General features: G+C 38.9%; 1 protein-coding gene and 1 pseudogene across 5 annotated transcripts in view; both read right to left on the bottom strand.

Annotated features, from left to right (window-relative positions):
• Window positions 1-15,313, bottom strand: part of LOC149226617 (uncharacterized) — a 55,143-nt gene extending 39,830 nt beyond the window's left edge. Inside the window, exons 1-4 of one of the 5 annotated variants that reach the window (XM_089377536.1) lie at window positions 14,959-15,304; window positions 12,686-12,812; window positions 10,449-10,551; window positions 9,786-10,354 (exon numbers count right to left, since the gene is read on the bottom strand). In XM_089377536.1, the coding sequence (XP_089233662.1) occupies window positions 10,084-10,354; window positions 10,449-10,537 (360 nt within the window). In that variant the 5' untranslated portion in view covers window positions 10,538-10,551; window positions 12,686-12,812; window positions 14,959-15,304 and the 3' untranslated portion in view covers window positions 9,786-10,083. The other 4 variants (XM_089377535.1, XM_089377538.1, XM_089377539.1 and 1 more) reach the window with 4 other exon arrangements.
• Window positions 15,314-16,027: 714 nt separating this feature from the next.
• LOC149226616 (uncharacterized) lies at window positions 16,028-17,312 on the bottom strand (annotated as a pseudogene).
• Between the last annotated feature and the right edge of the window lie 535 nt (window positions 17,313-17,847).

Here is a 17,847-nt window from a genome sequence, read left to right as displayed (position 1 = left end):
TGAGACCGAGTCAAGTATGGTTGCCGGAGTGTTGGATGGAAATGATTCATAGGATCTCATGATGACTTGAAAGAGTTGCAGTTGATGAGGACTTCATATTATGGTGGTCTTGGAGTATCTGGTTCGTTGAGGAGCTGAGGTCGGGATGAGACTTGACTTTGATGCAGTATGGGATGCATACCTTAGACACATTATGGGGTGTGTTCGTGAGGAGTGACTTGATGGATATGATAGAGACGAGACACTTTGGAGTTAGATGGAGTTGCAACGATGGAGATGCCTTGGTGGGAGCACTTGGGCATGGGTTGAGTTAATGAGACTTTACCATTTTTTATGGACATGGTGGCTGATTGACATGGGCAACACATGGATGAGACGATGAGGCAGTGGTAGACTTACCCCCTTGACATTATTTATGGATGGCATATTGCAAATGAGATGGAGGTTTCTTCATGGACTTGGATATGGCACATTGAGCATTGGATTGATGGGAGGAGTTCTTGACCGAGTGGAGGGAAAGGACCTCTCACACATGGATGATGATGATGGATGTAGTTGATTGATGAGCAGCACATGGACATTAGCATCGATGATAACATGTTGCAGATGAGATGGAGACTACTTCATGGACCTGGATATGGCTTACTTTACATTTGGATAGAGATGGGATGGATTCTTGATCGAGTTGATGTTGTGACAGGATGCTGGAGAAACAACCAATGATGGCATGAGGAGGTGCATTCTCATGGATTTGGATGATGGTTGGACTGACCATCCAACTAGTTCGAGTCATGGGGGACGTCAGTGTACTGAGATGTGTTTGAGTTGAGTTGGAGTATCATAGCAGCAGTTCACATGATGATGATACATGATGAGTCGACACGATATATGTTGCAGTGAGAGCATGTAAGTTGAGTTGGAGGGACTAGCCTTACACGATGGGGCAGCATGTGGGGTTGTGATAGATGTGGTTGATGATCATGGATTGAGGAGACTTTCCTGTTTATGGAGTCATGAGCCTTCAAGGAGATGGCAGAGTTGGGCAGCATGTGTTAGGATATTCCGACACATAGGAAATAGTTAAGTTCAACTTGGTCTAGTATAGAGTTAGGTATAGAGTTAGGTAAAGTGTGTTTCTTTACCGTTGTACATTTTGTAACTTACAATCCGACGGTCACGATATGTAGTGATCCGACGGTTCACTCTCTCCTCAGTATTACCGACACTTGATCTGTGGCTTGACACCCGATTGGTCCATGAGTTCTATTTAAAGCGCATGGAGGGTCATTGTTCGGGTAATCCGTCTATGAGAGAAAGCTTATGTAAATTTTCATTCTTTGATTAATAAATTGCCTGAAGTGGCCACGTTGGCTCAGGCCGTGGACTATTTCCCTCTTTGAGGGTTTTAACCACGTCAAAAATACTGGTGTATTGATTTGAGATCTGGTTGTGAGCGGTGTCCTTTTGGTGTTCTTTCTGAGGAACTTACCCTGTAAATTCCTACATGGTATCAAAGCTATTTGAGAGCCACGTCCGTTGGTGATCCAAATCTGAAGCCGGTAGAACTGCATGCGGCTGTCGTTTCCTAGATCTACTGTTTCTGACTGCTTTCGGGTCGAGAGGACTGCTCTGTTGTGTTCGAAGCATCTGTTCCAGTGAGGAACCCCTTTCGTTTCACGCGAAAAGGTTTCCGGTAGCCCTATCTGCGTCATTTTTAAGATCTGGAGGTATACATTGTTTATTTGCAGTTTACTGTTATTTTCTCTCTGGTTATTTCGGTTTCTGTTTATTTAGCTTTTTTTTATTACTGGATCTATACCTTTCATTTCTGCGTATGCTCTTTGCCCTGCGACTCTGTGCGATCTAGGCAAATCAGAAACAGAAAGGAAGTTTTTTTCTCATGCGTATGCTCTTTTCCCTGCACCTTAGTGTGATCTTGGAAAATCAGAAACATTGAGAAAAATATTTAGTTTCCGGCTAAAGCTAACTTCGAGCCGTAAGGTTCGTTTTTCTATGCATATTCGTGTTGGGTTTTGTGTTTTTGTTTTGTAGGAAAAAAGAGCTTTCTCAAGGCAAGCACGCAACCCAAGGCCCCCCCCGCTCTCTCTCTCTCTCTCTCTCAAATTTTTTGTATAGCTCAATTGGTTCAAAGCTATTTTAAGAGAGTAGAGGTCTTGGGTTCAAATCTCCATTTTGTGGGGGCGTTTTTTTCATTCCCGCACATTCGCGCACTTTGCCGGCAACTTCAACAAATTTTTTTCTAAAAGCCATAACTTCTTCATCCGGAAGCCTTTTTCAGAGCCGTTTTTTTTAAAACAGCGTAATTTTTCGAGATCTATCCATTGGAACACTTACTTTCAGCATCTTCGGCTTCAGTTTTTTTTAAAAATGGAAAGTCCATGCCAAGTCATTCTTGACAGCACTAACTACTTCCAATGGATATCCTACATGGAAGATTTACTTAGAAGTAAAGGTCTCTACAGAATAGCCACAGGCCAAGAGAAGAAACCAAAAGATGAAGACAAGGCTGCAAAATGGGAAAATAGACAAGATCAAGCACGTGGTTTGATAGGGATGTCCATTTCTCCTGATCTTAGATTCCATATTGCAAAACTTGATACTCCTCATGAAACATTGGAACAAATCACTAAAGTTTTTGGGATTAAAAATGAAATTAGAGCCCATCAACTTGAAAATGAGTTGCTTACATTGGATCCTAATAATTTTTCTTGCATTGAAGATTTCTTGTCCAAATTCAAGACCCTTAGATATCTCTTGGAAGGTGTTAAGGTTAAGAAAGAAGATAGTAACCTTATTTATTCCATCCTTACTAAGTTGGGACCAGCCTACTCTGTATTTGTTTCCACCTTCCCTTCTACAAGGGAAGCTTTCATTTGTCAAGGAAAAGACTACAAGGCCCCTTCCTTTGACTCTTTTTGTGATTCTTTAATAAGAGAACAAGAAAAACTCTTACACCTTGGTCTTCTTAATCTTGGAAACTCTTCCAAGAAAGCGTTAGCCGCCCAGCAGCAACCAAATTCAAAGAATCCTAAGAAGTCATATCCTAAAAAGAATGGTCAGCTCAATTGGTTCAAAGCTATTTTAAGAGAGTAGAGGTCTTGGGTTCAAATCTCCATTTTGTGGGGGCGTTTTTTTCATTCCCGCACATTCGCGCACTTTGCCGGCAACTTCAACAAATTTTTTTCTAAAAGCCATAACTTCTTCATCCGGAAGCCTTTTCAGAGCCGTTTTTTTTAAAACAGCCTAATTTTTCGAGATCTATCCATTGGAACACTTACTTTCAGCATCTTCGGCTTCAGTTTTTTTTAAAAATGGAAAGTCCATGCCAAGTCATTCTTGACAGCACTAACTACTTCCAATGGATATCCTACATGGAAGATTTACTTAGAAGTAAAGGTCTCTACAGAATAGCCACAGGCCAAGAGAAGAAACCAAAAGATGAAGACAAGGCTGCAAAATGGGAAAATAGACAAGATCAAGCACGTGGTTTGATAGGGATGTCCATTTCTCCTGATCTTAGATTCCATATTGCAAAACTTGATACTCCTCATGAAACATTGGAACAAATCACTAAAGTTTTTGGGATTAAAAATGAAATTAGAGCCCATCAACTTGAAAATGAGTTGCTTACATTGGATCCTAATAATTTTTCTTGCATTGAAGATTTCTTGTCCAAATTCAAGACCCTTAGATATCTCTTGGAAGGTGTTAAGGTTAAGAAAGAAGATAGTAACCTTATTTATTCCATCCTTACTAAGTTGGGACCAGCCTACTCTGTATTTGTTTCCACCTTCCCTTCTACAAGGGAAGCTTTCATTTGTCAAGGAAAAGACTACAAGGCCCCTTCCTTTGACTCTTTTTGTGATTCTTTAATAAGAGAACAAGAAAAACTCTTACACCTTGGTCTTCTTAATCTTGGAAACTCTTCCAAGAAAGCGTTAGCCGCCCAGCAGCAACCAAATTCAAAGAATCCTAAGAAGTCATATCCTAAAAAGAATGGTCCTAAACCAAACAAGGGTCCTAAGCAAACTCACCCTCAAAATGAAAGATCATTTCAGCAAAATGATAAGACCAATAAAAACAAATGGAAGAAGACTGATAGACATTGTAACTTTTGTAATCGAGATGGCCACTTAGAATCTAAATGCTTTAAGAAGATGGAAGCCTTGGAAGCCGCAATGAAGAAACATAACATCCATGTGGAGCATTCTTCAACTTCAACTTCAACTTCATCTTCAGGAATGGCACTTTCTGCATGTCGTTATCAATCATCTCAGTCTGGTTATGCATTAAATGTATCTTCAACTTCAACTTCAACTTCATCTTCAGGAATGGCACTTTCTGCATGTCGTTGTCAATCATCTCAGTCTGGTTATGCATTAAATGTATCTTCTTCTTCTCATTCTCATGAGTGGCTCATTGATTCTGGAGCCTCTTATCACATGGCCAAAAACAAAGCCATGTTTTCTTCTTTAAATGATTGTAACACCAAAAATATATATGTTGGTGATGATAGATCTCTTAATGTTGTCGGGACTAGAACTGTTCATCTAGACAATGGTCAGTTTAATGATGTATTATGTGTTCCAACCTTATCCTGCAACCTTCTATCTGTATATCAGATAACTCATTCAGGTGAAGGTAAAATTGTTGAATTTTCACCTCATGATGTTGTAATCAAGGATCTAAGAGATCCTAAACAGATTCTAGCTACTGGTATTGCTGATGATTCCACAAGGTTGTATAAGTTTCACAACTTTGGGTCATCAAATCTTCCCTCAGTATTTGTTGCTCATAATGATGAAGTGAGCAAACTTTGGCATGAGCGATTTGGTCACTTAAACTATCGCTCCCTTCAGCATCTATGTAAAGAAAATATGGTGACAGGTCTTCCTATGGTATCTTGCAGAGATGGTGTTTGTTCCAGATGTGTACTCGGAAAACATCATCGGGACAGTTTTGAAAAACGTGCCTCTTGGCACGCCTCAGCCCCTTTACAGCTTGTGCACAGTGATTTATGTGGTCCACTTCCTGTTGCTTCATTCTCTCACTGCAAGTGTTTCTTAACTTTCATTGATGATTTCTCCAGACGCACTTGGGTATACTTCTTAAAACTCAAGAGCGAAGTATTTAACACTTTTTTGGCCTTCAAAGCCTTTGTTGAAAAACAATCTGGACATCAAATTCTTAAGCTAAGAACTGATAATGGTGGAGAATATGTTAAAAACACATTCATCAACTTTTGCACCGAAAATGGAATTCAAATGCAACATACTGTTCCATACACTCCACAACAAAATGGTGTAGCTGAAAGGAAAAATCGCACCTTAAAGGAAATGGCTAATTGTATGCTGCAATCTAAAGGACTCAGTCTTAGTTTTTGGGCCGAAGCAATTAATTGTGCAAATTATATAATAAATCGCACTCCTACTAAGGTTCTAAAGAATATCACTCCAGAAGAAGCTTGGAGTTCCATTAAACCAGATGTAAGTCACTTTCGTGTTTTTGGAAGTGAAGCATGGGCCCATATTCCAAATGAAAAGCATAAAGCTTTAGAACCTAAGAGTGAGAAATGTACTTTTCTTGGATATTCTGAAGATGTAAAAGGTTATAGACTTATTCCATTTAAGTCCAAAAATGTTATCATTAGAAGAGATGTAAAATTTAATGAAAATAAATCGGCCTGCGAGCCTAGTCCGGCGGATGTGCCACCTCTTCCTATCTCTTCTACTTTTGAAAACATTTCTTCTTCAGATGATGAAAGTGAGGATGACAATCCTCCCCCACCTTCTCAGGATCCTCAACTTCCAAGATGAGTCCGTGCTACTCGGGATGCAGCAGGTGATCTTGCCGGTGATCCTACAGATCAGCGACGTACACGTTCTCAGTTTGAAAGAGCCTCTTCTTTACTGGCTCAAGCTCCAGTAAATCATGATCCTGACACTTTTGCAGAAGCTTCAGGCCATCCACATTGGGAAGCAGCTATGAATGAAGAATATCATTCATTGTTGGCAAATGATACATGGGATCTTGTTCCTCTACCAAAGGGACGCAAACTTGTTAGATGTAAATGGGTTTACAGAACCAAGTATGGACCAGATGGGAAAGTTGATAAACATAAAGCTCGTCTTGTTGCTAAGGGCTTTTCACAGGTTGAAGGCATTGACTATACTGAAACCTTCTCCCCTGTTGCCAAAATGAACTCTATCCGCCTTGTTCTTTCCCTTGCTGCTTCTTTAAAATGGGAAGTCCATCAGATGGATGTTAAATCTGCCTTCTTGCATGGGGACTTGCATGAAGAAATCTATATGGAACAACCCATTGCCTTCATCCAAACAGACTCCAGCCTTGTATGTCGACTTAAGAAATCTCTTTATGGTCTCAAGCAAGCTCCTCGGGCTTGGTATGCCAAAATGGATAGCTTTCTTTTAGAATCTGGCTTTTCTAGGTGTTATTCTGACAATACTGTCTACACCAAGAAAGTGGGCAACTCTCTTATCATCCTTGTTCTTTATGTTGATGATCTTATTCTTACTGGTAGTGATCCCAACCTTATAAACCATGTGAAGTCCAGCCTTAAAAAGAAATTTGAAATGACAGACTTAGGACACTTACACTATTTTCTCGGTCTTCAAGTCTTGCAATCCATGGAGGGTATTTCCCTTTCCCAGTCCAAGTATGCTTGTGATATTCTTCGTCATTTTCACATGGAAGACTGTAAGCCAGCCCCTTCTCCCTTTCAGTCTGGAGTCAAACTTTCAGTCTCTTGTACTTCTCCTGAAGTTGATGCTACCTTATACCGTCAACTTGTAGGAAAACTCTTGTATTTAACCCATACTCGTCCTGACCTTTCCTTTGATGTTGGCCTTGTTGCTCGTTTTATGCAAAACCCCCGTGAAAGTCATTGGAAAGCAGCTAAAAGAATACTTCGTTATGTTCGAGGTACAGTACAGTTTGGGATTCATTACAGTGCCAAAGCAGCTCCTCTATTAGTTGGTTTCACTGATTCTGATTGGGCTGGTGACCCTGATGATCGGAAGTCTACTGCCGGTTATGTCTTCACTCTTGGTTCAGGACCTATTACATGGGCTTGTAAGAAACAGGCTGCCATTTCTCTTTCGTCAGCAGAAGCAGAGTATCGTGGTGCCGTGGAAGCTAGTAAGGAAGCCTTGTGGCTTCGTCAGATCCTATCAAAGTTTGGCTTTGAGCAGTAGCATCCAACCACACTTTGGTGTGATAATCAAAGTGCCATTCAGCTATGCAAAGATCCAGTCCAGCATCAGCGCAGCAAACACATTGAACTACACATGCACTTCATCAGAAAGCTCATTCATGACCATGTTCTTGAAGTGCAATATTGTTCAACAGATGATCAGGTTGCAGACATCTTCACAAAGGCTCTCACAGAGGCGAAGTTCACTAAACTTCGATATATGCTTGGAGTTCAGGAAGTTGTCACTAAGGGGGGATAGGCTCTAGTGCCTCCTTCCTTCTCCTATTGTGTCATATTTGTAAATCCTTCAATCCTATCCCAAATTGTTCTTAAGGGGGGATGTTAGGATATTCCGACACATAGGAAATAGTTAAGTTCAACTTGGTCTAGTATAGAGTTAGGTATAGAGTTAGGTAAAGTGTGTTTCTTTACCGTTGTACATTTTGTAACTTACAATCCGACGGTCACGATATGTAGTGATCCGACGGTTCACTCTCTCCTCGGTATTACCGACACTTGATCCGTGGCTTGACACCCGATTGGTCCATGAGTTCTATTTAAAGCGCATGGAGGGTCATTGTTCGGGTAATCCGTCTATGAGAGAAAGCTTATGTAAATTTTCATTCTTTGATTAATAAATTGCCTGAAGTGGCCACGTTGGCTCAAGCTGTGGACTGTTTCCCTCTTTGAGGGTTTTAACCACGTCAAAAATATTGGTGTATTGATTTGAGATCTGGTTGTGAGCGGTGTCCTTTTGGTGTTCTTTTTTAGGAACTTACCCTGTAAATTCCTACAGCATGGACATTGGATGTTGGAGCTAGCGACACTTTGCGATATTTTGATGATGGTGTTGTCAAGGACGACAACCTTATCTAGAGTGGGGGAGGATGTCAAGGCTTCGAGTCGAGAGCGCCCGAGAGATTCAAAAAACCGAACTCGTAGTACGAGTGTGCCATGATGTGCGACAAGCGCCCGCGTTCGGTTAAAAGCGACTAGGAGGCAAGACGTTCAATTATGTGCGACCCCACCGTCAGTTAAAGGCAACTCGGTCGATTATGTGTGACGGGTGGCAAGCACATGTAGCGAGCGCGTCGGTAGGCGAGTGCCCACCCGATGTGCAATGTGGACGAGCGACTGTGTGGAGGAAAACGGTGGACGAGTTGTGCAATGGGCGAGTCATAGTGCAGACGTGTTGGTCAGCTCAAATGTGCGATGTGTGGGAGAGTCATGTTGAAGGTCAGCTAGGCGTATAGAGATGTTACATATTCTTAAGATAGGGATTTTAACTTGTTGATTTTGTGAACATGACAAAGGAAGGGTTAGAAGGGAAACTGGCAACTTATATGTTCTAAGTGGCTATGGAAACGCCCCATCAAAATTCCCATTCACATAATGAAATTCAAACTATATTAACAAGATTTAACCCTCTTAATTCAAGAAATACATGAAATGAACTTTAATTGTATTAATGTCCACTCATGACCAAAGAAAGCTCAACGAGACCCAAGCATACAATCAGCATAGGTAGCACAATAAGAAGTCTCTAGTGCATATCTAAAATAAGTAAACAATCTAGGATAACACAATGGAGGAAGGTAATAAAAGATGGAAATGTTAGTTTTCTAATACCCACCAGCTAATTTGAACAGTGTTCATTGTTATGAGATGCAAGGACTAGAAACTGAACTGCAAAATTCACTGATCAAATATACTGAGTATTCTAACGAAATTGCAGTAGAAAACAAATTCATGAAAACACAAGCATACAATTAACAAAACACCATAAATACCCAGGAAACTCCAACTGGAAAAACCTGCTAATTTGTGTGTTTTGAGCTCAGGAAAATAACCTTGTACAATGTAAAAGAGGATACTCGAAAAGCACAAGAGCACATTGAAGAAAAGGGAGTTTTTTGTTTTTCCATGGCTATGGGTGGTGGCCAATGGAACATTTTTGTATTAGAAGAATTGTGTGTAATTTGTTAAAGAAAGAATTGGTTGATTTTGTTCATGTTCCATCAGACAACGTAGAATTAATACCATTTTGTGCATACTTATCAGGGATCATTCTTGGCATTTAAGTTCATATTTACATAAAGCAATATAGCTTGAAGCAAATATGACAGTGGATTCTCACAGTTCTTTGCAAGCTAGGAAAACTGGTTCTTCCAGACAGAGCAGGGAAACCAACCCACTACATGAAAAACAAACCACCATGCAAACACCAGCCCCTAGCCAGGGGTGGATGCATGTTTTCGCATGGGGTACCCTCCCCTGGCTATGCATCCACTAGATTACCAGATTACCTTGGGAAAAGAAAAAGGCCCTATCGATGCCAAAAAGCAATGTTGCAGTAATCGTTATCGGGATATTATCGGCGCGGGGAAAAAATCAGTAAAAATCGGGAAAAAAGCGTAACATACAAAAATATTCATTTTTTTTTCAATTTTTGTTAATATCTGAAGCATCTACAACATAAAATAAATACATTGATACATAAATATGATAAAAGAACTAATATATAAGATGTTTAATATCATTTCTAGTGCTACATCACACATAACAGTGAATCGTGTCCTAAATAGTAAGTCCTGACTCATGACTCCCAACTCAGCCTCAAAATATCAACAAAAAATATAATAATGTATCTCACGAGTCATAATTTCATATACAATGAAATGAACCAAATAACTAAAGTCTAATACTATTGATTTCCTCTGCCCCTCTTGCGAGAAAATGCAATAGCTTTCCCTTTCCCTCTAGATGTAGATGCCGGTGGAGTTGGCAGTGGACTCTGCTGTGCTCTAGAAGTTGAAGAACTAGGAGCTATAGGAGGTAGACCACATCCTCTACTGGTGGCAGGGGTAGCCCGGGTAGGTGGTGTCACCTCCTCCTGTTGCTCTGCCTCCTCCTGTTTCCTCCTCCTCCTCCTCCTCCTGCACTAACCAATCATCAGCAAACTCCATGAGAGGCCTCTCGGCCTCAACCCTCCATGCAGCAATGGTGTCAATCCCATCCAATGAGATGGCCTCCATATCAGGTGTCCTCTCAATTTGCCTCACCCACAATCGAAGATTGTAGTAGACGTAGACCACGTCATTAAGTCGCTGGGACTCCAACCTGTACAAAGATCATGAAATAATAATTATAAAAAAAATATTGTTTAATGAATTCAAAAAATTATTTGGAAATTTGCAATATTTTAAGTGTTAACCTGTTGCGCTCACATACTGAGGAGCTACATGTTTGGCTGAGGATTCGAATGGCAAGCTTTTGCAGAAGGGGTACCGTGGCACCATACATTCTCCACCATGCATCTACAACAAAATTAAAATAAAATTTTAAATAAACATATAAAAAAAAAAAAATGAAATTTGAAAGTTGAATCAAAGTATGAAGTTATGAACTTGAAGAGACAATGAAATTTGAAACAAACTAAAAAATACCTGGCATTTTAGTCGTCCTATCAGTCACAACCATGTCAAAGCCAAATGTGCCACCTGCCATCCTGTATGTCTCAATTTCTTTGGAGATTTCTGTACGTTCTGCTGGAGATCGCACCATCCTCTGAACACAGGTTAAGAATCCATCCATGATCTCAGCATCAAATACGAACCCACATGGGTAAGAAAATGCGGGGTTCAGGTAGATCCCTGCAGCATGAATGGGACGATGGAGTGTGTTGTTCCATCGTTCATCAATCACTTCCCATAGGAGGAGTTGTCTCTGAAACCCCTCATCTCCCTTATCATCATAGTAAGCCCGAATGGATTCTTTTGCCCTGTTCATGGCCTCATACAAATAGCCCATTGCGGGCTTCTCACCACCAACTAATCGAAGAACCTTTACCAAAGGTTCAGTAATGGTGCACACCTCCTGCACTCCCACCCAGAAGTCTTCACGGTATGAAACTAGTCTGCATATGGCCTCTCCCTCTGGTTTGTGGCTCATTGTCAAAGCACGCCACTCCTCTGAAAGAAACATTTTCTTCACATCCCACATAGAATTCAAGAGGGATTGAAGAGATATGAAATTGGTGGCAAACCGTGTAATAGCAGGGCACATCAACTCTTTGTTGTTGGTGAATTTTCTCATCAAGCTAAGCACAGATGTATGATTATATATAAATTTTGTAATGTTTTTTGATGACTCAACAATATCTTTGACAAAGGAAATTTTCCCTATGTACTCCAACATCAAATCAATACAATGTGCAGCACAAGGTGTCCAAAATAAAGTAGGATGCCTCTCCATAAGCATCCTGCCAGCAGCGACATAATTTGCAGCATTGTCCGTTATGACTTGGACAACATGTTCTGCACCCACCTTTAAAATAAACACATCCAGCAAATCACATAAAGTTTTTGCATCTTTGATATGTGCAGATGCATCAACAAATTTCATAAACATAGTCCCCTTGGGACAACTAACCAAGAAGTTTATTAGGGTTCTCCCCTTTTGGTCAGTCCAACCATCTGATATCACAGTACATCCTATTTGTGCCCATGATTCCCTAAACTCCTCCAATCTTTTGGTGCAGTCAACCTTTTCATTTTGAAGAATCCGGCCTCTAAAATCACCATAAGAAGGGATTTTGTACCCTGGGCTAACAATTGCAATAGCATCAACAGCATGCTGGAAAAATGAATATCACTCCAAAGGAGAAATTTGGCCAACAACTTGTCAGCTTGTTCTTTCTCAGTTTTTTTAAGCATTGAAGTGATAGATGGCTGTGAACCAAACATGGTTCTAGGAACAAAAAATGATGAGGCAGCTACCAGGTTGGTTGTTGCTGAAGTAGAACCAGTGCCACTTCCTTGTTCACCTGAGCCTAACACAGACTTTGTTAGTTGCTTCTTCATTTCTGCTTTGGCCTCTCTATTGTGCTCTAAATTTTCCAATGATCTCATGGCTTTTCGGATGATTTCAGAATTTGTATTTGTGCAAGGGCCTACATCAAATCCAGGGATTTGTGCAAGATGATACTTCAATCTGTAAACCCCCCCGACATATGCTGCCCACACAACTTGCAAGACAAGTTTATTCCATCAATCCCTCCATCAGGTTCACCAAATTCCCACAGAGAGTCCAAATTCCAATTTCCTTGGCATGTTTACTTTGAACTTTGAACTTGAATGGTGATTCGGTGAACCTATGGCAAAATAAGGATTACAATTTACAAGTTACAAACTTACAATTTACAAAAACTAAAAAAAAATCACATACATGAGTAACATAACAAACCACATAAAAAAATTTACAATTTAAGAAATTTTAACAAACAAAATGAAAAATCAAATGACAAAAACCCCATCAAAATTCAAATCAATTCAAAAATATTTGATAACCCATTGAATTCTTTTGATAAACAATAGGTTATCCAGATTCCAAACGCAACCAAAAACATAAAAACAAAAAAAGTTACAAAACACAAAATTTTGGTGCCCATACCGGTTTGATGGCGAAAATTTGTCTCCTCCTTAGCTTTCACTCCGTTTTTCTCCTCCAATCAACGGATTCAGCTCCCAAACGACCAAGAGGTCACTCCAAAACCCCGTCGTTGCTGGCGTGCCGCTGTCTGTGCAAATGAATTTCAAAAAATCATGATTTTTGTTTTATAAACGCGTTGTTGTAATGGCCCGCGATTTTTTGCTATCGAATCGCGATTTTTTCCAAAAAATCGCCGAATATAAAAAAAAAAAAAAAAAAAAGGAAGGTTGTATTTATCGGGCAATATTATCGTTGGATTTAAAAAACCGCAATTTTACGATAAAATCGTGATTTTATCGCGAGTACTGCAACACTGCCGAAAAGAAGGCCAAATGCGGTAATAAAAATGATGAAGCACGTGAACTATTCAAAATGTCCATTTATTCTTATTTAACAAGGGAAATAGCTGCAAAACAGCTAGTCCTTGCCTTTAGACTATAATCTGCAGTTTTTAAAAAACTGATTTAAAAAAACAAAACAAAAACTGTGTCACAATTTGTTCAATTTTTTAAAAACTAAAGGTGTATATGTTCTCAAAAATATTGCATAAATAAAACCAGCTAATTTATTTGAGCTAGAGCATAGAATGTGATAAATTTTCCAGGCATGAAAACAGTGCCAGAAAAAGAAATTGTTTATTTCTGAACATAAACCTCAAGTTTCCAAAACATATTTCAATTGTTTACTTCCGAAGATAAACCTCAAGTTTCCAAAACACATTTCAAGAGAACTGTAATCTGGTTACAACATCTATTTTCATATTCAGGATTAAGTTTAACAAATTGTAAACTTATTCTAAATAAAAAACATACAAGTCAGAAAACCTTCTCTAATCCACAGAACAAAAAAAAAAACATAAATAAGTCAAATTGCCACCAATGAAGTTCGAGTGTTGGGAATCTTATTCTAAACAGAAAACATATAAGTCAGAAAACCTTCTCTAATCCACAGAACAAAAAAAAAAAACATAAATAAGTCAAATTGCCACCAATGAAGTTCGAGTGTTGGGAATCTTATTCTAAACAGAAAACATATAAGTCAGAAAACCTTCTCTAATCCACAGAACAAAAAAAAACATATATAAGTCAAATTGCCACCAATGAAGTTTGAGTGTTGGGAATCATTCTTAAATGGAATATGAAACATACATCTCCGCTTGCTTTTTAAAATACCGTACAAAAGTTGAACGGGGACTAACTGAAATTTTATCCGCTGGTGTTAGAATCTGATCAGTGATAGTCAAATTGAAATGAAGGATGCTTTTGCAGAAAAAGAGTTCTAAAAAGAAGTGCAGAGGAAGCAAAAGAAAGCAAACAAGTTTTCAGACAATCTAACCAGTTACACATTTAAGGATTTTCAGACAATCTAACCAGTTACACATTTAAAGTAGAAAAAAAATAATTTATTAAACAAATAAAAAATTTAAAATTTAAATTGAGGAACAACAACAACAACCAAAATAAGAGAAGCATAGACAAAACCAAAAAAAAAAATCGACATAACTGAACTGACCGAATTGAAATTTCTAAAGCTGGACATCAGACCAAGTAGAATTTTAGAACCAATCACACAGTGCAATAAAGCTATCTTCGAGAAAATCCAATTAGGAGGTGCCCAATAATTCTCAATTCCAGACGCAAATCTAAATAATCGAGGGAAAAGAGTGGGATTTCCAGTAATTTCTTATTACAAAAGGGACTGTTGCCCAGAGAACGCCGGTTTAGGCAACGTTTGGTGGTCGGCAAAAATTCAAAATGCACAAAGTAAACAAATTCCCCAAATTTATGCAAAAATTCACGACAAATTCGACCTTGGTTTCTAATATATCCAAGTAAATTACGAACCATAAGAACAAACCAAGCCAATTTTGAGGTCTATATCTTAAAAAGATGCGACCAAAACGAGGTCACACGGTTTATATATAGCCCCATACAAGGTAATTTCTTTTTACTCAAAAATGTGTCTGCAAACAAATCAATAAAACCCAAGATTCGCCTTTCTAGGATTCGGCCGCACCAAAAGCTTGATTCTTCTGGGCCGCTAGCAAATCTAGCGAGTTACAAACTTTAATCCAGATAAAATCACTACTTTACATAGAAGAAGTCATTTATCGGCAGGCGCACAGGACCGAAACCAGCCCGAATAACTCCAAAAACAGCCCTAAATAATTGACCCTAGAAACTGCAAAATGGCAATACCTAAATTAAATATAGAGGCAGCGAAGTCCACCGTACCTTCCAAGCGACAATGGCGTAACCTGGCGTTGCTCAAGCACTCGAGGTAGCCACAGGATTTGGTTGAATAAAAACCAGACAACTTCGAGAACGACGAACAGCACGTACCCCGTCGACTATTGAAGGGTAAAACACGGACCTCATCCGGTTTTCAGAGGGAACACAGTTCACGGTGAAAATAGATGCCGTCGGATTTTATAATCGCAGCATTTATTTAAGTGTCGAAGACATCGGACTGTTTCATTCAAACGTAGCTTCAGTTATGGTGAAAGGTCTCTTTCACTCCATATAAAGTTATAAAGTTGGTGCAAACTAAAGGAAGAGTTGGGGAAGGAAACTATCCATATAAAGTTATAAAGTTGGTGCAAACTAAAGGAAGAGTTGGGGAAGGAAACTATCTCTTTGTGCTACAGGAACTATCGTGCGAAGGGGAACTATCTCTTTGTGCTATATGAGCTACATTAATGGGGTGCATAATGTTAGAGTGAATGTAAAAACTTTTTAATGTTAGAGTGAATGTAAAAACTTTTTAATTTTCACACCTAGTTACCAGTGTCTTTGCAATAAAAAAGGGTCATTAATGTCTTTGCAATAAAAAGTGGTCATGTCAATATATGCGATCTTTATTCGAGTCTTATTTTTCTATATAAAAGAGTCAATGATTTACACTTCGAGAGGTTTGATCTATAGCTCTAAAATTAATCTCGATCTAAAGTAGTGAGAGATCAATCATACACATAACTTGTTATCATAATTTTTTTTATATAATGTAATATTTAGTTTATCTAATTCACACAACCAAAAAAAATAATTAAATTAATATTTTTAATTTGTTTAATTTTTATTAAAAAATAAAAATAAAAATAAAACTCTACTTATCTGATTTCCAAAAATATTATAAAAATTTAATGAATACTCCATGCCATAATATTCCGTGAGACTATTTCGTTTTTGGCAGCCATGGCCATCTTCATTTGACTTTACATGTACTCGCTATATAGGTGATATAGTGACATTAAAACCCATTTTTTGGCTAGCATACAATATATTTTTTGTAATGAAAGATGCATCATGCACTTGATGATTTCAGGAACTTCTTTTGTTCTCATTGATAGCAAGTGACCCCCTTCACTGTAGCTAGGAATGTGTGCAGCAAAATGGGAATGAAGAAGGGAGTGTAGATAGCAAAGTGGTGCTCAATCCAAAGCCTCCTCGGCCCAATCCCTTGCTCTTCTAGCATATTCCGCAGCAACAAAATACATGCCAACAAAGGAGTTGCTTCGTGCCACACCTGTAACTTCAAGTGATCGATGTACCTGGTCTCCAATTTCATCCATGATAACCATGTTAGGGAGCGATTGGACTAAACGAGAAAAAGATGACAAAGTCAAGGAGAAAGATGCCACGTTAACGACTACACGGTGACGAAGCAGCACATCCAGCTCCCATTTTGAGAATCTTGTCTCACTGGCTAAAACAGTTGATAAATGCATATTGGTATCATGCAGAGCAGTTTGTGGAAGGTCTAGAAGTGTACGTATTTGTCCCACAACAACTTTCATTACTGGTTCAAACTCCTCTTCTGAAAATGTATGCCTTTTGGGCCTGTTGATTCCAATACTTCTCAGACAACTTGAAGGGTTCAAGACAATGATGCCACCCCATCCAGGAGATGTAAATCCGTTAGTTGGAGAAAGTTGCCCATTAGGAAGATTCAACCGTAGAGGGCACTCCACAACTGATGGTATATAGATTGCAAAATGCAATATCTTAGAACGCCCAGTAGCAGCAACCAACGTATCTAAGTGCCATTCATTGGAGTTAACAAAGAAAGGAAGGTCCTTGAGATGAAACATGTAGCTTGCAGACTTTTGATCCCAGTGAGAATGGGATGCCTTTGGTGTGTGATACAGAACCTGGCTCTCCACAGCTAAAGTTACTATAGGAGCTAGTGTCTCTACCAAAGGTGATAAGAAACGATTATTTAGCTTCTCAAAGTCCCAGTCATATAATCAATCAACAGACTATGCATTTAGAAAGCTGAAATAAAGAGTAGCAATCCTATCTGTTGCAAGGAGCATAGCCTCGTGCTTCTCATATGTTGTTCCAAATCCCTGTCCACGACCAGAGACAATAATTCCACCATTGATGAAGTACTTGACAACAACTTCTTCAATCAAGAGAACAACTAACTCTAAAAACCCACCATGAATCCAAGCATGACGATGCTTCCCAATGACAGTTCTATCATTATGGGAATGTTTGTCTCCATTTCTTTCCCCTATGACTAAAATCGTGTACCATCCACCATTAGCATTTGAATCACTTGGGTGAATAAGATTGTAGCAATTCATGGTTATATATAGTTTATCATAATTAAATGAACCTTTTCATTTCTTGAATATAGCTAAAGTCTATTTATAAGTTCAAGGAATAAACTTTAAATGTTTGACTTCATCGCTTCAAGCCCAACATGTTTTTTGTCATATTATTGAATAATTAAAGATCTTCATATCTCTTAGGTGTTTGTGATATTGGTTTCAGAATTTTATAGTTATTTTTGTCCTAACTTCTGAACCATAACTCCAATGTTTCAACTATTGGCCAAGAGCATGAACGGAACTAATTGATTTGGGACCTAAAGGAAGTGCTCTCTCTATGGAGTTGGTTGGGCAAATACTATTAATCCCATCCAATCCAGTTTCTCCATTTTCGTCTCTTAAGCCAATCATTTTTTTAAGACGTGTGACAGCGATCTTCTATTATGGTACTTGGATTTTTACGTCTTATCATTGTATTTTCTAGGACAAAATTGCAGCTTCAAAATCGTCGTGTGGCCAGACCATCACAATAAACGTGTCACTTGATTCTTGATGTTGTGAAAGCAAT

Source organism: Pinus tabuliformis, chromosome J, assembly GCF_031772625.1.
Source record: "Pinus tabuliformis cultivar Carrire ecotype Pingquan chromosome J, CPIR1, whole genome shotgun sequence".
NCBI classification, from domain to species: Eukaryota; Viridiplantae; Streptophyta; class Pinopsida; order Pinales; family Pinaceae; genus Pinus; species Pinus tabuliformis.
The sequence above is the reverse complement of the archived record's forward strand: the minus strand, read 5'-3'. Positions and strand labels throughout refer to the sequence as shown.